At 58.6% G+C, this 25,566-nt stretch overlaps 1 protein-coding gene across 7 annotated transcripts in view; it reads left to right on the top strand.

Annotated features, from left to right (window-relative positions):
* Positions 1 to 25,566, top strand: part of SYT7 (synaptotagmin 7) — a 66,297-nt gene that overhangs the window by 22,571 nt on the left and 18,160 nt on the right. The window contains exons 2-8 of one of the 7 annotated variants that reach the window (XM_017503855.2): positions 2,354 to 2,457; positions 7,150 to 7,229; positions 11,258 to 11,389; positions 12,308 to 12,532; positions 15,969 to 16,337; positions 20,214 to 20,336; positions 25,240 to 25,375. In XM_017503855.2, coding sequence (XP_017359344.1) covers positions 2,354 to 2,457; positions 7,150 to 7,229; positions 11,258 to 11,389; positions 12,308 to 12,532; positions 15,969 to 16,337; positions 20,214 to 20,336; positions 25,240 to 25,375 — 1,169 coding nt within the window. The remainder of the gene's footprint in view (positions 1 to 2,353; positions 2,458 to 7,149; positions 7,230 to 11,257; positions 11,390 to 12,307; positions 12,533 to 15,968; positions 16,338 to 20,213; positions 20,337 to 25,239; positions 25,376 to 25,566) is intronic. The other 6 variants (XM_017503857.2, XM_017503856.2, XM_017503858.2 and 3 more) reach the window with 6 other exon arrangements.

The raw sequence follows: 25,566 nt of genomic DNA on the forward strand, positions 1-25,566 counted from the left end.
GATAGATAGATAGATAGATAGATGATAGATAGATAGATGATTGATAGATTGATAGATAGATAGATAGATAGATAGATAGATAGATAGATAGATAATTTTTTTGAGACAGAGTCTTGCTCTGTTGCCCAGGCTAGAGTGCTGTGGTGCAATCTCAGCTCACTAAAACCTCCACCCCACCCACCCCATGCCAGGGTTCAAGCCAAGCGATTCTCCTGCCTCAGCCTCCCAAGTAGCTGGGACTACAGGCGCACATCACCACACCCAGCTAATTTTTTGTATTTTTAGTGGAGATGAAGTTTCACCATGTTGGCCTTGAATTCCTGACCTCAAGTGATCTGCCTGCCTCAGGCTCCCAAAGTGCTGGGATTACAGGCGTGAGCCACCATTCCCACCCATAATATATTCTTAATAGATAGTTGTTGAGGAAAGCTCAGTGTAAGAAGGGAGTTTACTTTATTTCAAAGTGAGTTAAACAAAGGAAAGTATGGGCTCACCTGCTTTCAGCCCACACAGTACCCCTAGTCCTTCCAGTGGGGCTAGGCAGGTTCCATGGGGAGAGCTGGGAAACAGACCTCATGTCCAGAAGGCACCTTTGCCCATCCCTTCCCTGGAGGCCCGGCCATGGGGCTGTGGTGCTGTGGTGGGGTGCCTTGCCCTATTCTCACTCGGAAGGTTGGAGATCAAAGTCCTAGCTCTCCCATTTGGCCTGAGAACTTTGTCAAATATGGCCCCTCCAGCCAGTTAGAGCTGTGCTCCTCAGCCCAGGAGAGGGAGGGGCAGGACCCTGGTGTCTGCAGGTTGTCCAGGTCAGAGCTCATGGGTGCCGTGGGCCCTGAGGTTGACAGTGAACTGGGAACAGGGGCTTCCTGGGGGTTGAGGCTGCAGACTTGGTAGAGGAGGAGGCTGAATTGGCCTGGCAGGTGGATAGGTGGGGGCCTCTCAAGGGTGGCCTTTCCCCACCGCTAGGAGGCTTAGGAAGTCAGGAAGACAGAGGTGGGGCCCAAACAGGGTTTTAGTAGAGCAGATAGAGAAAGCGCTTCCCAGTATGGTGGAGTGGAGAAGGGAGGGAGCCCAGAGAGCCCTGAGAACTGATGAGAGTCATCCCTGAGGATGACTGCTGGGCCCTCCTCCACCAGGCTCCATGGCCAAGCAAGAGAGACTGGGAGAGGAAGAAAGGCAGAAGCTAAAACCACAGGAACCAGGACCAGACAGATATCGTCAACTCTTAATTACCACGATCACTGGCACCAAAAAGCCCACGCTGGCTCCTCTGTAAATAAACAGCCTCTCCTTGGCTTTAGGATGCATCCCAGCGCACACAACGGATTCATTGCGCATGTGTGATCTATGCGGGTCCCTCCAATCACTCCCCCACATGAGAATTTTTCGTCAAAGTTTTGCCATTTGGTTGGGGCTAATGTTTACAACCACCTGTGAGGAGGGCAGGGGAGAGGGTCTGATCCGCATTTACAGAGGAAGAAACTGAGTGCTTCTGTGAATGGTCAAAGCCACACAGCCTGGGATGGGGTGGGATTCAGACAGAGGCCTGAGGTTTTCCTCCCAGGACAGGTCTCATCTTTGGCGAGTGTGTCAAAATTTCCACTCCTGAAGTGTATGGCCCGGTGGCACTTGGGATGGGAGCATTTAGGAATTACAGATGGGTGGCAGCCATGGTGTGGGGGGGGGAGTGAGCTCGGGGGATAAGGGATAAGCCCAGTGGGTGGGCTTCCAGACCGAGGAAAGCTGGGCTAAAGGGGGCAACAGCTGGCCAGAGGGTTCCAGAGATTCCTTTGACTACATAAATGGCTATGGTCTTGGGAAACAAGACCATCTGCTAGTGCCCATGAGGCAGATGTCCTCAAAGGGGCTGGCAGAGCTGGCAAGGACCCTTCGGACAAATTTCACTGGAGTCGCAGCTCAGAGTGTGTGTGTCGTGGGGGTAGCAGGTGGAAGAGTGCTGTGTGGGAAGGCTGGACAGGAGCAGTGGCCTGTGGAGGTATTTGACAGGTGAAGTCTGGCTGAGCTGAGGGCATATTTGGCCTCTCCCTTTGAGGGTCTCAAGTTTGGAGAGTGGCATAGATCCCATGGACTCACATAGGGTCCATGCAGGGAGAGAGAGAGGAAGATGCCAAGTGGCACAGTTTCCCCATTTTACAGATGAGGAAACTGAGGCACACAGAGAAAACTACCCAAGTTCATCCAGCAAGGCAGAACTGGGAGTAGAACCTGGGTTTAGAGCTCCCAGTGAAGGGGCCAGATGGAAGGGTAGGGTGGTTGTTCTGGAAGGCTCTGGGCTGAGGGAGGGTGGCAGGCCATGGCCAAGGAGGGTCTGACCTGTACCTGTCCTCCCCAGGGGCGCCCTCGCGAGACGTCCTGCTGGTCTCTGCCATCATCACCGTCAGCCTTAGCGTCACTGTTGTGCTCTGCGGCCTCTGCCACTGGTGTCAGCGCAAACTGGTGAGGCTTCTGAGGGCCCCTGGAGGGCGGTGCCTGGCGCTGCATCCCGCCCGGCAATCACAGGTTCAGGAATTTTCCCAAGGCTACACACAGGTGACTCACCTGTGCACATTGTCAGGGGCACTTCCATAGAAATTCAGACAATGTGCACATGCATGCACGCACACCTTGCGTTTGCCCGGGTCTCGGCTCTATACTTCTGTGTTTACACCCAAAGCCACGCATCGAGGGACACATTCGGGGACAGACTTAGGATTCACAGGCATTCGTACACCAGCAGCTATACACACACACAGACACGCACACACACACACACACACACGCCCTGCCTCCCGCATAAAGAACCGCAGACACACATTCGCAGACTGAGAATGGAGCCCCCACCCTCAGCGCCTCGCCCCCTCCCCTCCGCCCTGCTCCCCCCCATGGGCGTGGCCGAGCCGGTGGCCAATGCGGAGGCGCCGCCCGCCCCACCCCCGCACATCCATCCTGGCTCTCGGGTTTGTACAAGCACAAACGGCTCCTTTTCATTTTTAACGAGGGCTGGGGAATTAACGAGCAGGATTAGGCCATCAATAAGTAACGAGACCGTCAGGAGGGACATTCATCCCCCGAGGGCGCCGGTAGGGAGAGCGGGGCTGAGCCGCCCCGGCCGCAGCCCCCGCCGCAGCCGCCGCAGCCCCCGCAGCCACCGCAACCCGCAGATTCCCGGGCTGCTGGCTGCTCATGCTAGACCCCCACTCCCGGCTAGACGCCCCCACTCTCGTACCCATTCCTGCCGCCCGGCCCAGAAGTGCAGTGGGACTTTGGGGGCAGCAAGGGGCGGGGGGGGGAGATGGTGGGCCCGGGGGTGTCCGAGGTGTGACCCCTTCATCGAGGTCGGGAGAAGGAGGGTGACTAGCAAGCACCCCCATCTCCCCCGGCCAAGAATGGTGGGAGTGGGGGCAGGTCGCCACCTCTGAGAACCCCATTCTCTAGCTGCGCAGCCACAGGGGGTCCTTAAGGACAAGAGGGGAGCGCTGTGGCTGTGGGCACTGGGTAGGTGGAGGCATCATGCCCCACTCCTCTGGAGGAAGAAAAGGGGCAGATACCCCTGGGAAAGGGTTTTGGGGTCTTGTGAGAGACCTGCAGGAAAGGCCGGAGAATCTCAGAACCCAGAGTGCCTCCTTCAAGAAAGGCAAACTCAGGACTTGGGAGCATGTGGCTCCATCCCGGGGGTTGAACTTCAGGCAGCTGCGACCCCTGGGGAGGAGCCGTAGAGGAGGCCAGCTCTGCTCCCTGTGCGAGTGTGTGTACGGGTGTGCCAGTGTGTGTGTGACCCGGTCCCCCTCTGCCTGCAGGTGTGTGGAACCGGGCTGGCTGCCCTGCTTTGTTACTGGGTCCCCTGTGTCTGCGTCTGTCTCAGAATTTCAGGGAAGGTGGTGGAGGGGGCTGGGCCATGTGCCTCTGTGTGTGAGTGTCCTTGGAGGCTGGGGGTGTGGCTGTGCGTAGCTGCAGCCCTGAGCATGTTGTTGCAGGGCCCCTTAGGCTGTCTTGCTGTCTGTCTGGATTTGAAGGCCGGGGAAGAAGGCTACATGAGTAGGCACTGCTGGTGACCTTGTGTGTGTGTTCCGTGTGGTGTCTGTGCTGAATGTGTTGACTTTGAGGGTATTGGTGCAGTGTGTGTGTGTGTGTGTGTCTGTTTGTCTGTGTCTGTGTATCTGTTCACCCCTCAGTGGTGGGATGTTCATCAACTGATCAGGTCCCTGTGTGAGCCAATGCTGGGGTCTGTCCCACCATCCTGGCCTCCCCTGCATGTGTGCTGCAGCGTGTGTGTGTGTGTGTTTGTGTGTGTGTGTGTGTGTGTGTGTGTGTGTGTGGTGAGAGGTGCCCTTGCAGGACCAGGGTTCAACTGAAACTGGCTTCTACTCCACCCCCATGCACCTCCATCCAGTCAGGGGCAGGGCCTGGGGACAGGAGTTCAAAGATGACAGCTTTTGCAGCAGATGGGGGGCTGTCAGCACAGATAGGATCTTGGGAGCTGAAAGATGCAGAGGCAGCCTCTTCCCTGGTCCCAGCCCCTCCCCGCAATCCCCTGCCAGGAACCCTCTCAGGGTCCAGACCACAGGCTGTCCCTCTTGACTTGCTCTGGAGAGAATGTTACACTCCCCAGTCCCCCTAGCCCTGCCACCCCCGCCCCTCCGCCTCAGTGGTTCCAGAAGCCAGGGAGCTCGTTGCTCCGGCTGTCTCAGGCTGTCTCCTTATTCCATGGAAGGGACTTTAAAATGCTGTCCCCTCCCCCAAAACACAGTTGTTGGGCTCTCCTTGCCTGCCTGTCCCCTCAGCAGCAGTGACGTGATTCCCTGACAGCCCAGATCCCATTTCCAAACATTAATAACTTCCTTAATCTCCAGCTGGCTTTTTCCGGATCAGCCTGGCCACCCCTCCCTGAGAAGCGGGCTGGTGGTGTTGGGCTCCTTTGGAGCTGCCTAATGTCACCTGGACCTGGCCTGGGTTTCCTGTTAACTTGGGTTGTCCCCCTGCCCTCCAAATCAAGTCCTGGCCTGGTTCCTGTCCCCCATAGCACCTCAGCTCCTGCTGCAGAGCAGTAGTCGAAGGCAGAGGGAAAGGTTCTTGGAGCTGGGGAAGGAAGAGGGACTGACAGAGGCTTCCAGAATGTCTGGTGGAGGGGGATGTCGTGGAAATGGCTGACCCTGCCCTACCTGGCCTCAGGGAAGGGGCAGCAGACCAGCCTGAGGAGAGGGTGCTGGCCGGGGGGAAGCTCTCCTGCCAAGACCAGAAAGAAGGAGGAGAGGGGTGAGGGGTAGCACAGGGTGCCCTCAGCAGCCCCTCCTGCCCCACACTGCCTGTGTGCTGGAGAATAGTGGGGCGGGGCTCCTGCCTGGGGGTCCTGCCAGAGGAGGCCTGAGGTCATTGTGGCACTGCCCTGTCAGAGATTCCCAGCTGGAACTGGGAATTGTTTGAAATTTGGACCTCTGGGTAGTGATGGGAGGGATCAGAGATGGAGCTGAGAGCGGCAGCTTTTGTGAACCCAGGGAGTCCGGCATCTGTATATTTCAACTCTTGAAGTTCTAACTTAGAGGCAGCTGCTGGGGCCTAGACTCCGGGGAGGGCAGGGCCATAGAAGGGGCACGTCCAGGTAATGATTTCCGAGAACTGCCCAGTACCAGGCTCCACACTACGTACCAGCAACCCACAGCCTTGCCTCTGTGGGAGCACGTGCCCGGAGAGAGGAGATGAAGTAAATAAACAGAAATACTCACATCTGTGATGAGAGTCTGGAGGGCTGAGGAGTTTTCCTTCCAGGGGATCATCTGGTGAGGCCACGCCATTTCAGAAAGGAGGAGAGGCCAGAGAAGGGAAGGGACTTGGCTAGGGTGACAGAGGGAACATGTTGCCCCAGGCAACGCTGAGGTGTAGGACACTGCTGGTGGGATGAGGGAGCTTTGCCGCCAGTCTCCCTAGATAGGCGGCTCCCGTGCCTGGGAAGGGGTGGCCCCTGGCAGGAGCATCCAGAGCATGGCTGTGACAGGGAACATGTCTGAGACAGCTCTTACTTTGCTTTAGAGAGGATAGAATAGTCGGCTGTTGTGGCTGTGGTGCTGGTGCACATGACAGGGTGTTGGGAAGCATTTGCATTCGCACGTGTGTGTGTGTGTGTGTGTGTGTGTATGTGTGTATGTGTGCGTGCCCGCGTGTGTGCGTGTGTGTGTGCGTGTGTGTTTGCAGCCAGGGAGGAGCAGACCAGTGCCCAGTGGGAGAATGTGCTGAGAGGGGCAGCGCCAACCCCCATACAGCCCCTGTCTCCCCACTGCCCGAATCAGCCCTGGACCTGGCCCAGGTCCGTGGCCCGTGGGTGCGCATGAGGATGCTTGGTGGCAGTCAGGAATGTTAATGGGTCTGGGCTCTGCATGAGCTAAATTTAGAAACCCAAACCGAGAAGGTGAATGGTGCTCACCTTCCCGGCAGCAGGCCCAGTGTCACTGCGGCCACGGCCCTTCCCTTAGCTGGAGGATCTGGGGTCCCTACTGGCTGCCCTGCCCCCTCCCTCCCCCTGCTAGTGTGAGAGACTCTGGGGGACAGAGGCCCAGGCTGCCTCCCCACAACTGCCTCTGAGTCAGCGGGCAGTCTCTCTTCCTAAGACTGCCTTCCTGAAACAAGCTTGCTCCTGTCTCACAGCCCCAGGGCATGAGGACCCTCCAGGGAGCCCCCAGACAGTGGTGGACACAGCCCTGAGCAGGACTGAGGACGTGGCCTTCTCCCCACCCCCACTGCTCACATCACTGGCTACTGCCAACCTTGCCCTGCAGGATGCCACCCCCACCATCTGGGGGTGGTGACGTGGACAGTGTGACGTGGCCAGGCGCCTGAGAGCCGTCTGTCCGTGGCAGAGGGAACTGTGTTTCTGGGAGCCAGGCCAGAGCCCCAGGAGATAGGCAGACAGGAGGGGCTGATCCCTGGGAGTCAGGGATGAAGTTCAGGTCAAGGCAGGTGGGGCAGGTCCTAGAGCCCGGTGGGAGCAGGCATCCAGGGGATTGGTCCCCACTACAGTGACACCCTCACACACTGCTCCTGGCCTTGTCGCCATGGCCAGACTCCAGTCTGTCTCCTTTCCCCCCAAGTCCCTGTTCTGCGGAGGTGGGGAGGGTACAGTCCTGTTTCCCAGGAGTGACCCCAGTCCTATCTCCACAGGGCAAACGCTACAAGAATTCCTTGGAGACGGTGGGCACGCCAGACTCAGGGCGTGGGCGCAGTGAGAAGAAGGCTATCAAGTAGGTGCCAGTTTGGGAAGGGGCCACATAAGCAGCCCAGGTGGGAGGAGCCCCTTCTCTCCCCCAGCCCCACAGACCTGACCACACACACTCTCAGTTCCCCATGCCCCAGTGCCACGCTCTCTACACCCTCCACACGCTCTCAACAACTAAGGGGCCCCGTCTTTTCAGCCTGTGCCCGAGCCCCTCGAAGTGCTCCAGAATCCCCAGCCCCCGTTCCCACTGCTCTCACCCCCAGCCCTGTCTGCGCCCACCTCAACCCTGGTTGCCGCTTTCTCATCTGACCCTCCTGTCACACACACTGTCCCCACCCCCCGCAGGCTTCCCTGGACCTCCAGGCCACTCCCATGGGGCCCCTGCTGCTGGGCTGGGGAGCCCCTCCCTCGTGGGCCCCAGATTCTTTTCTCAGATCCTGCCAGTGTTCAAGGATGATCTGGACGTGGGGAGGCAGACACACCTTGTGGACCCCAGCTGGCCCCTGTGCTGGGCCACTTGGGAAGCAGAGCACTGGGGAGCGGCCTCTCCCTCCCCGTCATCCCCACTGGCTGCTGCTTGTCTGGCTGCCTCTGCCTCACCCAGGTCTCCTCGTTGTGCTGGAGAGCCCCCTTCAAGGGGTCTGCCCTCCCCCTGCAGACCACCTTGGCCAGCCCTCTGCTGAGGTCACTGGGAGACACCGAGAGAAGCCCCCCCACGCCCCTGGGGACTCAGGCCACCCGGGCGGTAGGAATGGAGGCTTTCGCTGGTGGGGAGGCCTCTGTGCCCACTGGCCCCAGCCCCTTTCTCCCTGGTGAGCCCAGAGGTCAAAGTGGGTGTGGTGACCCCACACCTCAGCCTGGCCTGGGCCAAGCCTCCCAGCCAAGGGGCTCTGCCTAGAAGCTGAACGCCCCCAGCCCTCCCTGCCTCCACTCTTCCTCCCTCTCAAGGCCCAGCCACTCTCCCCCTGCCCTCTGGCCTCTGCCCACTGCTGGTCTCCCCTGTCTTCCCCTGTCCATCTTTCCCCTTCCCTTCCCTATTTCTCTACCTTCTCTTCTCCACTCCTCCCCGACCCTCCACCCCGATCCCGAGGGCTCCCTCCCAGCCCCTCCTCTGCCCCATTTTGTTCATCTCTTGCACTGATCCTGTTTGGGGCCTTGGCAGAAGCTGCGTGCATGTGTCTGGGGTGGGGCAAGTGGAGGGGTGGGCCAGGCGGAGGCTTGGGGCAGGCAGGAGACTCAGGAGGAGATTGCGGGAGCCTTTGAAGCTGGGTTGGTTATGCAGGCTCCAGTCTTCAAAGCCAAGTGCTGGCAGGGCTCAGGGGCTCTTACGGAGTGCAGGCCGGGCTTTCTGAAGGCAAGAGATCACGTGGGAGAGCGCAGCCAGCCCAGCACCTGTGCCTCCTCCAGGCCAGGCCGTTTACATCCGTGGGCCAGGGCTGGGGGCCTGTCTCTGCCAGGTGATTATAACCTTCCTGGTTAGGGATACATGTGGCAATGCCAGAGTCCTGGAAAGGGCCCATGAGAGGAGACAGGATTCCCAATGGGGGGAGGGTGGGCAGCAGGCTGTGCCAGGCTGGGACCTGTGCCCATAGGGCTCTCTAAGACAAGGTGAGGCAGCAGCGGCCATCCAGCGTGCCTCTGTGGCCCTGCAGCCCCCACACTCACAGTCCTAGCCTGCCCCTGACACTGCTGAGTGGTCAGACCATCTGCCACGAGGGAAGGAAGCCACCATGTGTGTCTACATGCATCTAGGCGTTTGCTTCCTTCCGGAAGAGAACGGAAAGGGCCCAAGTCAGGGGAGTCACAGGAGGCAGAGCCTCCTTCCTGCACAGCCCTCCATGGACTTACAGCCCCCCACAAGGGATCGCCTTGTCAAGGATTCTGGGGAACTGTTCTTTAGCAGTGCTTTCCAAACTGTGTTCCTCAGAGTCCTTGTGCCCCATAGATGAGTCATGGCTGTTCCACGGGTCAGGGGTCCCATGGCCAAATACATTTGGGGAACACTGCATACTCTGTCTCCCACTTGACAATACTGATATTCATGGGCACATTAAAAGCTCTGAGAAGCCCTGCGGTAAAGGAATCAGTTTTTGCCAAATTTCTTTAATCAAAGGTTGTTTTTTCCAGTACCACAGTGGAAAAACTTGAGGGACCCTGGAGCTCCTCAGAACACAGGGTGGGAAACAAGTCTGGCAGTGGTGACTCTTGGGGGCTTTTTCTCTGGGACCAAGGGTTGGATGGCCCTAGATTCTGGAGCTCTGGAGGCAGCAGGAAAGGGAGGCTCCTACCTGCTTCATCTCCCTGACACAGGGAGGCCCCATCCATACCCTGTGTGAGGCTCTGCCGGGAAGGGACAACTGTGGTGGGAAGGGGAATTTTTGTCACGGGAATAGGTTCCTCTGGAGCCTGTCCTGCCTCCTCCAAACCCGCCAATTACTGCCCCTGTGAGCAGGCTCTATGCTTTGGCTTTGAGCCCTGTGCACAGCGTCCCCTGTGAGACATTTCAGAGGTGTACTCTGGACAGAGAGATCTGTCTACACCGGAGATACCCAATGCCACCATCTCATCTGGGTCTGTGGTGGCAGCTCAGCCTCTCTCCATCTTTCTCTCTTTTGTGCCTGAGTCTTGAGGTTGAGAACCAAGGTTAAGGTCAAATTCTAAATGGAGGAAGAAGGAGGTCCCCCAAGAACATGTCTGCTTGATCCTGGGGGGCGGGCATGGCACCCTTGCCCATACTGCCCTACCTTGGCTTTGGGGAGCGGCACAACCTCAGCCCTCTCCATGCCCACCCCAGTGCTCCACAGGGGGCCTCTTCCCTAGAGGCATTCCTGTGCCTCAGGCATGGCTGCCTTCCAGAATAGTCACTGTCTCTATTCCCCCTGGACTCCCAGCCCTGCTTCTTGGGGTCCCAGTAGCCTGATGAGCTGGCAGTGCCACTTGTCCTTGGCTCCCAGGGTTTCCAGGTCATGCCCTCCACCAGCCAAGGCTTCTACCACTCACTCCACCTGCAAGTCCCCATGTTCTCAGGAGAAGGTGGAAAGTCCAGGGTGAGGGTCCATTCCAGACCCAGCAGCTCCACCTTGGAAAGGGACAGGGGCACAGGGAAGGGCTGCCCCAGCAGGCAGGCCAAAGACACACCCAGAGAAGCACAGGTTCCCGCTACACACTCCCCAGAACAAAGGACTGAAGGGCCCACTGGTTGCCTTGGTGACATCCTCAGCAAGTTTAGAGGTCTGGGAATGCTCCCCTTTCAGGGAGGTGGGGTGACCCAGCTGCCACATTTGCAAAGAATACAATCTCCAGCTCAACTAAGATCCCCCAGTCTGAGTTTAAAGCTGCAGCTCAGCCTCATGGAGTAGAAGAGAGAGCAGAGGAAGCCAGAGAGCCCCTCAGGCCAATGGGAGGAGAAAGATGGACACAGGGCTGGGCTTGTCCCAGGAGGACCCCAGTGAAGAGAAGGTGGAAGAGGAGAGAACAGGGATTTTTAGTACTAGAGCTTCTACTCTGCAGTGAGAGAGCTGATGGTATAGCAGTTACAGCCCATCTTCTCCTTTGACAGGCAGGGAAACTGAGGCCAGGAAAGGAAGGGCCCAGCGAGTTGGCAGCGGGGCCTGATCTGCCTTTCAGCTCCCTCAGCCAGAAACAAGCACTCTCCTTCTCCCACTCCCTCTGCTCACCTCAGGCCTGGTCCTCAACCCCTCTCCCCTCTGTCCCCCACCTCATCATTTTCTCTCTCCCACCAGCTTTCCAGGTGCGAGGCTCCAGTCCGCTGCCTGCCGCTTGCCTCCTTTGTGTGTGGCTTCCCGGCCCTCGAGTGTGTGCATGTGTGCGTGGGTGTGCTTGCACAGGTGTGCGTGTGCGTGTATGCTTGCGTGTGCCAGGCACAGTCTGCAGTGCCCGCCTGCCTTTCTTCCTCCCGCAGGAGCTGACCCTCGAAGCCCCGCCCTCTGTGCCCAGCCCCTGGGTCCTGGTCCCTTCTGCCCCCGCAGGACTTGCAGTTCTTGTTTCTTCTTGTATCTCCCTGTTTTCTCCCCTCTCTCTCTGCCCCTCCAGTGATCTAGACAGAGACTTTTGGAATAACAATGAGAGCACAGTGCAGCAGAAATGGAGCTCCTACCCTCCCAAGGAGTTTATTCTAAACATTTCACCCTACGCCCCTTATGGCGACCCACGACTGTCCCTCAAGTGAGTGACTTTACCTGGTTTGATCATATGTACCGAGTATCCGCGCACACCCTCCTTCCTTCCTCCCACCCCCACCCGCCCCTGGCCCCCCTCACTCCCTCTCTCCTCTTGCTCCTGTCCCAACTTCCCCACCCATCCACCCCATGGGCAGGCCGACCATGGAGACGAGCAACCCCTCCTGCCCCCATCCACCTGCCTGCCCGATCCCGTCCCCTCCCCCAGGGCCAGCCTTGCAGGAGAGCCCCCTCGGCAGCCACACCTGGCCCCCCTCGCTGGTCCCGGGGCCCACCCCACCTCTGTGCAGTCAGGATGGGGTTGCCCGTTTGGGTCCTGCCCCCCCGGTTGTGGTCGCTGCTTCCTTCCCGCTGTGTGCTGCCGTGGCTGCTCGGTGGTCGGTGGTCGGTGGTCGGTGGTTCGTGGCGGTGGTGGCGGTGATGGTGGTGGTGGTGGTGATGAACTCTGACTAACACGGCTTTCTCTTTCTCCCTGCCTTGGGGCCTCCTGGCCTGGACAGCCCGCTCTTCCTCCGTCGTTAACCCTTCGTTGTCCTGTGGGATAGAGTGGAGGTGGCTGCCCTCCCCCAACCCCCGCCGCCCCTGCCCCAGGCGGTGGGGAGGGGCCCCCCTCCGTTGTCGTGGTGCGTTGTTCTCCGACCCCCAGCCCGCCCGGTCCCCCTCTTTCCTCTCTGCAGGCTCTGCTGTTAACCCATTTGCAGTGCTGATGTCTCTCTCTCTCTCTCTGTCTGTCTCTTGTCCGTCTGTCTCTCTCCTCCTCCTCTCTCACTGTCTCTTTCTTCCTTTTATCTGTTGTTGTTTTTCCTCTTCTTCCACCCTCCCACCCCCACATGTGGCCCGCCCTCTCTCCCCCACCGCCACCCCTGGTGCCCCTCTGGCCTGGCTGCCTTGTGCATGCCTCCAGTGGCACCCTCCTGTCAGGCGCCAAAGTGGCCGCCGCGGCGGGGCTGGCGGTGGAGCGGGAAGGCCGGCTGGGGGAGAAGCCGGCGCCGGTGCCGCCACCCGGAGAGGACGCCTTGAGAAGCGGCGGGGCTGCCCCCAGCGAGCCGGGCAGCGGTGGCAAGGCGGGGAGAGGCCGCTGGCGGACGGTGCAGAGCCACCTGGCCGCAGGGAAGCTCAACTTGTCCAAGTGAGTGATGGCACCCCATGGCTGCCGGAGCCGTGAGCTCAGGCCTGCCCTGCCAGGGTGGACAGCGGGACCCCTGGCATGCCCGCTGCTGCCCCCAGAGGTGCCGTCCTCGGCCCCTGGCTCATTCCATCCCTTCATGAGACTCTCCCATCGTCCTTGCCATCTGGCACAACGAACTCAGCCATACAGTATCGCATTCCAGCCTCTGGCTGATGCCCCATCAGTCCTTCCCTTTGCCAATGACCAGGTCATTCCATTTTCTGCCCCCAGGGCAACTTCATTTCAGTCCCCGGGTCATCCCATCCTCTTTTTATTGGCCGCCCCATCTCAGCCACCAGGTCATCTCTCCATGGGCAGCAGGTCTGTGGTTGTTCCACCTCATCCTGGGAGCTGGCCCATTCTCAGCCTGAGACTCACTCGTCAGCTCCCGGGCCTTCCCTCTTACGGCCAGCAGATGGCTCTAGACCTAGAAGTTGAGCCATTCCATTTTTGACCATCGGGTGACTCCATTGGCTGTCCCAGTCTTGCTTGAACCATACACCATCTGTTGCGGAAGCCACTCACAAGCAGCCGCAGGCTGCCACATCGGTTCATCCTCATCTCAGCCATCCCCATTGGCTGTCCCAGTCTTGGTCAACGAGCTATCCCACCACTGGTTGTTGGGACAGTGTATTCCTGAAGGTTGGGTTGTCAGACCCCAGCTAGCTTCTCTGGCTAGATGTCATCAGGTGTTCTAGACGTCAGGCAGAAGCAGCCATCCCCTCTTTAATAGCTGTCTGAGCTTGTCAGACAGGCCCACTCTTGGCTGATGGACGTAGGCTGGGTCCCTGTTCTCCACAGATAGTATATTCTCATGAGGCAGCTTTGTTCTCATCTTGGCCTTTGGAAACTTCCAATTCCCCTCAGCAGAGCCCTTCTAGGCCCTGAGTCCCTTGAGTTGTGACCAGTCTCACCCCTTGGGGTAGAAATTCCATTTTCAGAAGTTGGAACTGCCTCATTCCCAGCTAATAGAGCAGCCTCCCACTTAAAAAGGCCAACACCCCTGACCCCTTCCTAGCTGTTGGGCCATCCTGTTGCCTCAACTGAGGGCCCTCCTCGTTCTTTTCAGAAGACCTGTGGTTTCTGCCACTGGGACCACTGAAGGCCACCGTGCTGAGATCTCATTCGCTAGTTGGCTTGAGTGCACACAAGCCAATTTCTCCCGACATCTGGCCTCAGGAGGATCCCACAGGGAAGCCACCCACCCTTCAAAGAGCCCGGCCCAGTGCCCCACCCTCCTAGCCTGCCCTGGCCAGTCTCCAGGCCAGCTAGGCCTCCATGCCATCAGCTGGTTCCAGGCCTGGAGGAACCAATTTGAGTTTCCTGTGACTGAGAGGTTGTAAATTGGACTAATTTTCGATGTGATAGGAAACCAAAATGAGGTCAGCAAGGGGGAGGAGGAGGTGACTGTCACTGTGCCGCCCTCCCTCTGCCTCGACCTGCCCCCAGGGAGCTGTGGGCCTACCTGGCCAGCCAGGCCTGGGCCTGCTCCTGGAGGTAGCCCCGATTTCAGGCCTGAGTCAGGCAAGCCTGCCGCCCCTCCAAGACCCCAGCTAAAGCCACGTTTTGCTTTCTTCTCTCTTTGTTTCTCTCTCTCTTTACTATACTCTTTCTCTCCGTCTTTTGCTCTCTCTCTTTTTCTTTCTCTCTCAGCCCACAGGGGTAGCCTAACTGTTGTCTTTTGGTTCCCAGGGTAGGCTCAGAGGGTGAGCAAAGCTGAGGGCTGGCTGCTGTGGTGAAAGTGGCTCCCAAGGGCCCTGGGGCCTTCTCCCTTGGGCAGCCCAGGGGATACTCGGCTGCCCAATGGCCCTAGACCAGAGGCCAGCAAACTTACTCAGTAAAAGGCCACTTGGGAAATACTTAGGCTTTATAAGCCATACAGTCTTGCACGACAACTCAACCCTGCCATTGTGGGATGAAAGCAGCCAGAGACAGTATGTAAACTCGTGCCAATGGCTTGGTTCCAATAAAACTTTATTTTGCAGAGACAAGCAGCAGGCCAAATATGGTCCACAGACCATGGCTTGCTAATCCCTGCCCTAGACCATTGGATTGAGAGGTGGAGGGAAGAGACAGAGGAGGAGGAGGTTGGAACCCCTGAGGCTCCAGGATGAGAAATGATTCACCCAAAGCTGTTCATTCAGCCCAGTCTCTAACTATGGTGCCCTGGGAGGCAGCCTGGCTCTGGCCCTGCTTATGGGATATGGTGAAATCTCCAGCCCGCGCATGAAGCAGACAGGCTCCCCAGAGGAGGCCAGAGACTTCTGACTGCAGCTGCTGGCACGGCGACCTTTTACTAGTACGGCATCTTCAATACAGCACACCTCATTAAGTCCTCATGGCAACTCTGTGACAGAGGAAGCTTGGAGATTATTTTATTACTCACATTTGGTAGATGAAGAAACAGGCCCAGAGATGTGGAGTAACTTTTCCAAAGTCCCATATTCAGTCAGTCGCAGAGGCAGGGTTTGAACCCAGGTCTCTCTGAGGCTATACTGCATCTGACCAGCCATGTCCTAGTTCCTCTCTCTCCTTGCCCCACTTCCCAGTGCATTTCACAGACACTGAGGGGCCTGTGGGAGAGCACCCCCTGGCAAATGCATCAAAGATAGTCACCCCCTTCTCCGTTAAAACTGTGGCAAAGTGTCGGGGGAGTGGGCACTGGGCTCCCACTTTGCCTGCGCTCTTTCCTTGGTCCAGTCCTCTAACTGGGAGATATTCCCAAGGTCCCAGGAGAGGATGCTGGACCTAGGAAACAAAGAGCCCTGGAAAGATCCACGCCAGAGCCTGAATCCTAAGGCTGGCCACAGGGCGCAGGTCTGCTACTTCCTCGCCTCTGTGGACAAAGTATAAGAACTGATGGCTTCCCTGGCCTCCCCAGGATTACTAGGCCAGCTCTGCACTGGCCTGGATTTCTTCCTGTCTCCAAAGGATGGCAGTACTTAAAACACAGAGGCAGACTTTCCTGGTGTCCCCAAGCGGGACAGCGGGAGGGCCACAGCAGCTCCCTCCACCCCTCCCACTCCAACATGACAGGCAGCCGCAGGGCCCTGGGGACCTGCCTTCACCACACAGCCTCAGCAGCACTCGCAGCCCACTCAGACCAGCAGGAAGGTCGGCCCAGCCAGGAGGTATTCAGGCACTAGCTGAGCCAGGGCCAGAAGGTGGGTGGGCGGGGCCGACCTGAGGCCTCAGGGTGGGTGCAAGGGCTTTGCAGCCACCTGGGCAAGGCGGTGGCGGCGACAGCAGCGGCGACAGCTCCGATGGAGGCCTGGCGAGGTCCAGCAGCGCGCACCCTGCACTGGGGCCTCCTAGTCCTGGCCCTCGGCTTCTTTCTCCTCCACTGTGATCCCTTCACCTGCTTCTCCTTTCTCTCCTCTCCTCCACCTGCCCCAAGTTTCGAGGACTCCACCCTGTCCACGGCCACTACCCTTGAGTCTATCCCCAGCTCCACGGGAGAGCCGAAATGCCAGCGACCCCGCACCCTGATGCGGCAGCAGAGCCTGCAGCAGCCGCTGAACCAGCACCAGCGGGGCCGGCAGCCCAGCCAGCCCACCACCAGCCAGAGCCTGGGCCAGCTGCAGGCCCACATGGCCTCAGCGCCAGGCCCCAACCCCCGGGCCTATGGCCGGAGCCAGGCTCGGCAGGGCACCTCGGCCGGCTCCAAGTACCGGGCGGCGGGGGGCCGCAGCCGCTCCAACCCGGGCAGCTGGGACCACGTGGTGGGGCAGATTCGAAACCGAGGCTTGGACATGAAATCCTTCCTGTAAGTCCTCCCCTTGAGCGGACCGGCCCCACCTCCCCGACCCAGGCTCCTGCCCCCCACATCTCCTTGGGAGCAGCTGGTCGTGTGTGCCTCCTGGCCCTCCATCCCCTTGGCAGGGTGCCAAGCAGACTTGGCAGCCCCCTCCTTGGTGTCTTGTGGTTCATGCCTGAAGACCACCATGGAAGGATTCTGAGCCACCTCCCTATGAGGACCCCTGTCCCCCTCAGTGTTCTAGGGCTCCGGGAAGTTCCCCCCTAAAAGTTAGTTGGAGACACTAGACAATGCCCTGAGATACATCTCTTCTTCCCGGCTAGTCCCAGGCTGCTCTTGGCCTTCCTGCCAGTCTTCCTTCTGCTCCTGCAACCTCTCTCTTACCCCCTCAGCTCCCAAACCCATCCCTTTTACTCATCTCCAGCCCCACCTCCTCCCCTGCAATTTACTTCTTCCCTGTAACCCGACTCTGCCAGCCTTCCTGGCCCATACCCCTCCCTGCGTCTCACTTCCTCTGTCCCGGTCCCTGCCACCAGCCCTCCCCCATCTCTCTGACCTTCTGTAGCCACCTGTCCTCCAGCCCCTGCCCTGGCTTCCCAAGTCTCCTTCCTCCAGTAATGACCCATCCCCTGAGGACAAACCTGAGACGTTGCCCCAAAGCTTTAGAAAAGGTTGTTTCTAAATCGGAGCATTCTTTCGAGTATACAGGCCTAAGAAGTAACAATACACCAGCAGTGTCTAACCTTAACCATTCCCTCCAGCCATCCGCCCACCCTTACTCTCCCTGGAGGGGACTCACTCAGGAAGCCCCCTCCCCAGCATCCCTCTAAACATTTGTCCCCACTCTCAGAGCCTAAGAGGTCTGGGCTGCCATCCCCGACATCACCCCTCCTCCACCCTAACGAGAGCTTCCTTCCAGGCCTTGGGGATTATTCCCATCGCCCAGGTCTTCCCTGGGAGCACTTTTCACGGAGCAGACCAGCGCACTAAGCCTGGGAGAGGAGAAAGGGAGGAGGAGAGGGAAGCATTGGCAAGATATAGGGATTCTGAAGGCCAGCACGTCCTCGGAGCATCCTGTCTCTCCCCGACACCTCAGCCGGGGCTTCCTGGGCAGATGGGAGTGCTGCCATGGGAGAGGCACCCTACTCGAAGAGGCCCCACTGTGCCAGCTTCCCGTAGCCATGCAAGTGGCCCATGGCCCCAGCCAGCCAGACATGCTGCCTGCGACTCTCCTTGGCAAATCAGGGCACCATATTCTGAGGCTCTATCCCACTCGAAGACCTTCAGGAATCTAACTGGACACCTGCACCAGACAAGGTGCCCAGAAGAGCCTCCCGGCTTCCAGCTGGCAGTTTGTTTTGGGACAGAGGCTGTGGTCCTGGCATGGATCTCGGAGAGTTGGAGGAATTGGTTCTGCGTGGCTTGAACAGGACTGAGAGCCTGCACGGCCCCTGCAGCCCCCTGTGCCTCCTCACCCCAGACTGCCTTGTCACAGCCATCACCCTACATCCTGTTCTAGCAGCCATCAGACTGGGCCAGAGGCCTGCCGGGAACCTGGGTGCCATCTCTTCCCTGCCTCCCGCCTTCTCAGCTAACTGGGATTGGTCCAGCGTCGTGCATGCAACAGCATCCTCTGTCCCCACTCTGTGCCCCAGGGGCAGTCTCACGTCCCCGAAGCTGCTGGCAACCTCCAGAATTCACCTTGAGGGTCGGCCAACTTTTCCTAGAAAGGTCTAGATAATAATGTAGGCTTTGCAAGATGCATGTGATCTCCATCACATGTTCTGTTTTTTCCTTAAAACAACCCTCTAAAAATGTAAAAACCGTTGTTAGCTCGTGGGCCGTACTTTGCCCCCTGCCTTATAATTTAGCTGCCCTGCTTCTGAGGCTCTTCTCTCGCCCAAACACTGGTGGCCCCAGTAGAGAGGCAGGTGGCAAGGGTTGTCCCGGCCCCCCGTGACCCCACCCACCCCTCTCAGGGAAGGCAGCAGCCCCCTGCTTGATGGCCCTGATGCCCCCAACATTGCCAGCTTCTCCCTCCACTCTCCAGCCCCTGCCCCTCGTCCTCACCCTTGCGGCCTGCAGAGCTGGAGAGAGTGACGAATCGGGAATTTATGCAGAGGAGCTGTTCTGTTTTTAAGAAGAGAAAAAGGAGTATCTGAAAAATGCATTAACCGGGGAAAAAACATGTTGTTTTCATTGAGTTTGCCTTCCCCCAGCACAACTAGCTCCCAAGCAGCCAAATGGAATTTTACCAACTCTGAAACAGCACCAGTGGGCAGAAAACAAAGAAAACGAGGATTCGTCCTAAGGGAAGGGACAGAGTTGTTTCCCGAAAGTTAGATGCTGGCACAAGTGTCAGCCTGGAGTAACTGTGCCCAGGACCAAAAATGCAAAGACAGGGAAGGACAGAACAGCCACTTAGCTCCCTCTGTTCACTGGGACCCCAGAGGTAATGTCCCATTTTCCAGGACCCTCATGCCCTCATCCCTCCCTTCAGAGGCTATTTCTCATGTGTTTGTTCCCTCTTTGAAACCCGCTCTGAGAAGTTAGGGCAAGTTCTTTCTCTCCGAACCTTGCCTTCCTTCACAGTGGTTGAAGTGGTAGACTTCCTGACCCAGCATCCTCTCCCTTCCAGAATATTCCATCAGCCCTACCATCTTCCCTTTGGCCCTTCTTGACCCCTCCCTCTCCTTTTGTCCTGATGAGAGGCCCCACGCTGGAGGAGCTCCACAAAGCACCCAGAAAATGCTCACAGACTCTGATGGCCTTCAGCGACAGCAGGGTCACCACCGATGCTTCCTTTTCTTCCCTGGCAAATGTGGGTGACCTCACAAAGACTCTGGCAAGTTGCCCAGTGGTGCTCTGAGAATGCCCCATACTAAAGGTGTCACACCTGGCCTCACATGGCTGCCCACATGTCCACTCCGAGAGTCTCGCCTTCCTGGCTACCCCCTGTTCAGCCTTGACCATGCTCCTTGAAAGCACGATCTCGCACTGCAGGCACAGGGTCCCTGCAGTCCTGCGAAATCTTCTCCAGACCTTGCCAAGTTCCTGCACTTTCTCACCGCCTTTGCTCGTGAGGCCTTCTGGACCGCTTCTCCAATGAAAGGCCCGTGACCTGGGGTCAGCGGTGGTGGTCATTCCCTGGATCTCCAGCAAGGAGGACACAGGAGACAGCCGATATGGCCGGGTCGTCATATACCACAAAGGACTTTCTTTATCCTCTGATGGGCTTGTGTATCCAGGAGCCTGAGGCTTGTGTATCCCCGCCTGGCTTCAAGGATGTCTGGTTGACCATGACCCGGCATTGTCTCTGAAGGGCTTCCAGAGGACAGGATGCCGTGCCCATTGGATTTCAAAACTTTCTAAGCCTGCAAGGTGCCGGTGCAGGATAGTGATGGAGCCCCTCCCTCTTCTCCCGGTGGCCCAGATGATGGTCAGAGCGAGTCCAGCTGGGCACGCATTAGCCTTTGGAAATCTATGGTGTCCCAGGGCCTATGCTCCATTCCCCCCGCCCGACCCCCACCCCCACCGGGTTCCCTTGGGACTGTCCCAGCCATGGGCCACCTCTGCAGGCCTCTGCCCAGCCCCTTGCAGTTTAGCTCTGGAGAGTCTTGCTCTTGGCTCAGGCTGGCGGAGTCTCCAGGCATAGACGCCTCCCTTCCCTTCCTGCCTTCACTATCCCCACTGTATCCTGCGACTGTTGACACTGCTGAAGTTTGCTTTCTTTCCTGCAGGGCCAGTTTCTTACACTTTTTTCTTCTCTCTCTTTGTCTCTGTCTCTCTCTCTCTCTCTCTTTTTCTCTCTCTCTCCTTCCCCCCGCCCCCGCCCACGGGGCCTCCTCTTTCCACCCTGGCCGGTGGGCTGCCCACCCTGGGCAGGGAAGGCCGGATGGTGGTGCTATCCTTGGTCTTAGGGCTTTCGGAGCAGGATGACTTTGCCAATATCCCTGACCTGCAAAACCCAGGAACCCAGCAGAACCAGAACGCTCAGGGGGACAAGAGGTATGAGCACAGGCGAGGGCCTGCGGCGACGGCGGCAGAGGAGGAGGCGCGGAGAGGCCACCTGCCTCGACCGGCCCTGGCTGCTGGACGAGGTGGTGGTGCCTTCAGCGGATGCTGGAGCGGGAGGACAAGCCCTCTCCCCAGCCGGTGCCCTCACACACAGCCACCTCGGTGGTGTCCCCGGGGTCTGAGGCCACTCGCGGCCATCCTGGGACCATTCTGGATCAGGCCTGCTCTCCGGCATGCTTGCCCCAGCCCGGAGCAAGCGCAGCCTTTTCTGCCCCATCTTCCTGCTTGGCTCCTCTCTGCTGCCCCTCCATATTTCATCTCTGTCCCCACCCCAACCAGAAATCCCTGTTTCTCTGGTGGTTGGTGGGTGGGGGGGATGTTAGGGAAGGGGCGCCAGCCTGTTCTCCCTCATCCCCACCCCCTCAACCTCCCTCTTGCCTGGAGGTCCCATTGGGTTGCTTGGCTGATGGAAGAGGAATCCACGGTGGGAGGGTCTGGGGCACGGGAGAGGCCTGGTGACCAGAGATAAATAGAAGGCTCGCCCCGAGCCAGGGCACCAGGAGGGAGCTGGGGAGGGCCCGGAGCGGTGCAGGCAGCCATCCTGAGCAAGGGTGAGGCCTGGCTTCATTGGATTCCCTGTCACTGCTGCTGGCCTCGGGACCCTACGGAGACTGGGAATAGCCTGTATAGCCACAGCACAGGCCAAGAAGAAGGCTGGGCATTTAAACTGCCATAGCCTCAGCTATCGGGAATTCAGGGAAGCAGCTCCTTCTGTCCCCTGTCTCAGGGAAGGGGGGATGCTGCTCACGGGGAAAGGGTAGGGGAGGGAGGTCACAGGGTTCAGGTGACATCCCACAGCTGGGGCCATTAGATGCCTGAGCTTAGTTGGGTTGACCATACCTGTGGTTCCCAGGATGAATTAGCCATTGGGAATCATGGGAGGAGGGGCTGTCACTTTGATCGGGTCTGCTTCTCATCAGACCAAAGGCCTGCAGGAGAGTGTGTGGCCTGGCAGCCAAGACAACTGCCTTCCAGCTCTGGATCTGCCTGAGCCTCACTCTGCATCCTTGGGCGACTCACAGCCCCTGTCTGGGTTCTCACTACTCTGGCCAGCGAAGGATTGGTTGGGGCAACCTCTAAGGAATGGCCCCTCAGGGTCAGATATGCAAAGCTTTTAATGAGTGAAAAAACAGACCCCTGGGCTGGAGCATGTGTCCTGTGAGCTGCGCAGGGACTATTTGGACGGGCCATCCTGAGGCTCTTGAGAGTCCCCTAGGAGTCAGAAGGGACTGCCCCTGGGCATGTGGGCTAGGGAGGGTGGATAGGCTGAGAAGCAGACAGCTGGCTCGCCTGTCCCTCTGGTGGCTCCTGGAGACCACCCCTCTCAGTTTCGTCCCATCCTGAGTCCACAGTGGCATGGTCTGTGGTGGGCAAGTCTGGAAGTCTCTAGAGAGTGGGGTCAGGTCTTCCACTCAGTGGCACAATTGGTGTCAGCCCTGAGCCCACATAGAGGGATACAGGAGGAGCAGAGCCTGCCAGCCCCCACCCACTGGGCACTAAAGGAGCTGTGACTTCCTGAGTCAGGGCCTCAAAGCTGGGCTGCAGAGCAGTCAGAGGGCCACTGGGAGGGCCAGGGGCGAGAAGACACAGGGGGTGACTGGAGTCCTCTGAATGCCCCGCTAATAACATGAGACTGGTGCTGGGAAAGGTGTGAAGCGTGAGGGAGCAGATGCAGGCTGGAAACGAGATTTCACGTCACCCATGTGTTAATGAACTGGCTCCATCGTCACCCGCAGTCTATTTTTACCTCCTCACCTCTTGGGTCTCACTCCATATTTAACACACCCATCCCTTCTGATCATCACATCTGCTTGTCCCCTGCCTTCCTGGGAAAGGTGGGTGTGGGAGTGGAGGCCATGCGCCCTTGCCACCACCCGGCCTGACTTTCCGAGTGGACTGTGCCATTCCCGCCTCATCATGCCCACCCATCCTGGAAACTCATTTCTCATGGCCCCTGGGGTGCTTCTTGGGTTGTAGGCTGCCACAGGAGTCCAGAATCCAGTGCTTCCTTCCCAGCAGACTCTCCCCTTCCCAAAGCTTGGCATTGGTACCACCCACTGGGCATTGAGCACCTTAGGGTGCCACCCCTCTGAGTTCCTGGACCCTCAGACCTGGGAGTGGTGGCCTTGGGGGATCTGTCCCTCCCTCTTCAGCCTTTCCTTCTAGAATAGACCCATGGTCTGCCCTTCTGTCCCCATTCCTGCCCTTCCCTCCCTAGGTAACCCTTGACCAGGAGGAAGGGGTGGTGGCCCTTGGCTGTCACTGGGGAAGACACTCAGCCCCCTTGGTCTGTTAGCAGCAGGCTCATGGGAGACAGAGTCCCAGGAGGAGGAGTGACCATTCCAGGTTCCAGGCAACATGGGAGCATGTCCAGCAAGCAGCAGGAGAAGGGAGGGCCAGTCACTGCCTCTGTTCCCACGGTTTTGTGTCCCTGAAGTCCCCCATCCTGGATACTTCAGCTCCTGGGCCTCAGCACAGCACTTCAGAGTGCGGTCCCAGGAGGGGGAGGGGAGGGAGGCCCTGGCTCCACGCCCTGCTGCGCCCATTCCACCCTCAGCCACTCTGCTCCATCCACCCCCTCATGCAGTCTGCCATCGTTTCACCATTGCTCCTTGGGATCCAAATGGTTTCCACCGCGGCCCACCCCCACCCCAAGTGGGGGACGGGGCAAGGCGGGGACCAGGCCTCCCCCCATTGCTCTCCCTACTCTGAAGCCACCATGTTCCTCTGTCACGGTGTGTGTCCCCCGCCTCCTCTCTGCCTCTCCTGTTGACCGCACGCTCCTCCCTGTCCCCTCGTCCACCCGGCAGCCTTCACACGTCTCTGACTAACTTTCTTGGCCTCTCTCTCCCTCTGTCTCCTTTCTCCCATCTGCTCCCCACAGGGCTGCCCTGGGCTGGTGATGCGCCCCTCGGCCTCTCCCTCTGCCTCTCTCTGTGCCTCTCACCTCTGTCTCTCTGTCCTGTGACCTCCGACAGCTTCAGTGGCGCTGACCATCTTTCCCAGGCTGCTTGGCAGCTGTGCCGACGCTGTGGCGTGGCCAAATAACTCTGATGTTCTCATACCTTCAGCAGTCAATCTCGCACTCTCCCCGCTCTCCCGCTCTGTTTCTAACCTGACTTTACCTCTCCAGCTGTTTCAGGCTCCTTTCCTTCCCCCTGCCTGCCTGTGTGAACACGTGTCCTCTGTGTGTGTGTGTGTGTGTGTGTGTGTCCATATGTCCATGTGTGCCATGGCCCTTGGGGAGGAGTACGCACCTGTCGCTGGGTGGAGTGGGTGTTTCTATGTTGTAGAGGCAGAGCCAGGTTTTCACAGCAGGTGTGTCGTGCTTCTGATAATCAAGATGTTGGGCCCTGAAATCACTCCCTGCCTTTTCCATTTCAGTTTGTCCCCGTTCACGTGCACACGTGGCATGCCTAGGTCTCCCCAGTGTGCCTCCTCTTGGCATCCCTTCGTGCTCATCGCTGTATGTGTGTCGTCACTGCTGCTCTGCTTGGCCTGCCCAGGCCCCGTGCCGCCCTCTCCTTGCTCCTTTGGGTGTCTGTAGGGCTTGTGTGCATGTGTGTGTGTACATGTGCACACCTGTGTGTGTGTGTGTGCGCACACGTGTGTGTGTGCACACCCTGCTTTTGGATCCTCATGTCTCCCCTCAGGGCCTGGCATATTCTAAGCATGTCTGTCTGTCTGTCTGCCTGTCATGGCCGTCTGTGTGCTGGAGGCTGGTCTCTACCAGAGTGCCTTAGCTCATGTCCACCCTCAGCGTGTGGCTCCCAGTTTGTGTCTGTGTGCTCTCAAAGCTGTTCTGTTTTAGCCTGTCCTGAGCCTCATGCTACTGATCCCCCGTCTCCTTCCTGCCTACCCCCACCTCTCTTCCTCCTCATGGGACATTCCAGCCTGGTCCCTGGGCAGGCTTTTAGTCCCCCCTTCCTGAGCCCCGGCTAAACGGAGCCTGGGCTCACCACCCAGCCACTGGGTCAGAGAGCCCAGCATCCTGGGAACAGCATGGAGTTGGGTGCAGACAGGGCTTCTCAGTGGTGCCCGTCTTTCTGTGACCCTGGGTGACAGCCTTATCAAATGCACAGTCTTCAGCAAGTAGGAGAAGGATGGGAACTGGGGAGCAGGGGTGTGGGCTCACCCTATCCAACAGGGGACTGTTAAACCTAAATGAGCTTACATTCGACAAAATTAAAATTTCAGCTCTCAGCCACACTGGCCACATTGCAAATGCTCAGATGCACACGTGTGGCATGTGGCTGCTCCACTGGACAGCACAAATACAGAACACTCTGTCACTATGGAAAGTTATCCTGGCCTCACCTGGTCAGTCTCGTGTCTGGAGGGTGGAAAGAGGATTCTTGATGAGCCCAAGCAAACACAGGTGGGGCGTCTGGGAGACAGACATTCTGGGCATGTTTGCAGAGGGTAATGACGCGGAGAGGCACCTGGACACACCACGCCATGGTGGAGCCTCCCCCTTCCAGTCTGGGGGTGGGTGGAATAGCACCAGCCTCTGGGGAGTGGGGGCGATGGACAGCTCAGAGACCAACTATGCAAGCCAATGACTGGAGGGTGGGGGTTTTCTGGGGAAAAGGAAGAACGGGCATGCCCCCAAAAATATCCCCTATATGAGTAGTTAAGCCACAGTCACCTGGGGCAGAGGTTGCAAGGAGAATGGGTCCTGGGCATGGGTCTCCAGGGAAAACCAGGTGTCCACGTGGACAGGAGTACTGACAGCTGCTGGGGTCTACAGAGAAGGTCCTGCCACCCCCCAGGCCGGGGTGCCCAACCCAGCTCACTCCCTAGCCCAATCTCATTCGGACTCCCCTGCCCCCAGGTTGCCTGCAGGAGGGAAGGCAGTGAACACAGCCCCGGTGCCAGGCCAGACACCCCATGATGAGTCCGACCGCCGGACCGAGCCACACTCCTCCGTCTCAGACCTCGTCAACTCCCTCACCAGCGAGATGCTCATGGTGAGAATGGGGGAGCCTGGGCTGGGAGGCCGGGGCAGGGAGAAGAGGGATGTGTGTGGGAACTGGCAACGGCATGGGAGTGGTCCAGGGAGGGAAAGCGGGTCAGAAGCAGCCTGGAGAGCCAGGCCCGTTACCACTGGGCGCTTGATGACTGAGTGTGCAAGGCTTGGGCTTGTTGCCAGCTCTTTCAC

Source organism: Cebus imitator, unplaced genomic scaffold (assembly GCF_001604975.1).
Source record: "Cebus imitator isolate Cc_AM_T3 unplaced genomic scaffold, Cebus_imitator-1.0 Scaffold316, whole genome shotgun sequence".
Classification (NCBI taxonomy): Eukaryota; Metazoa; Chordata; class Mammalia; order Primates; family Cebidae; genus Cebus; species Cebus imitator.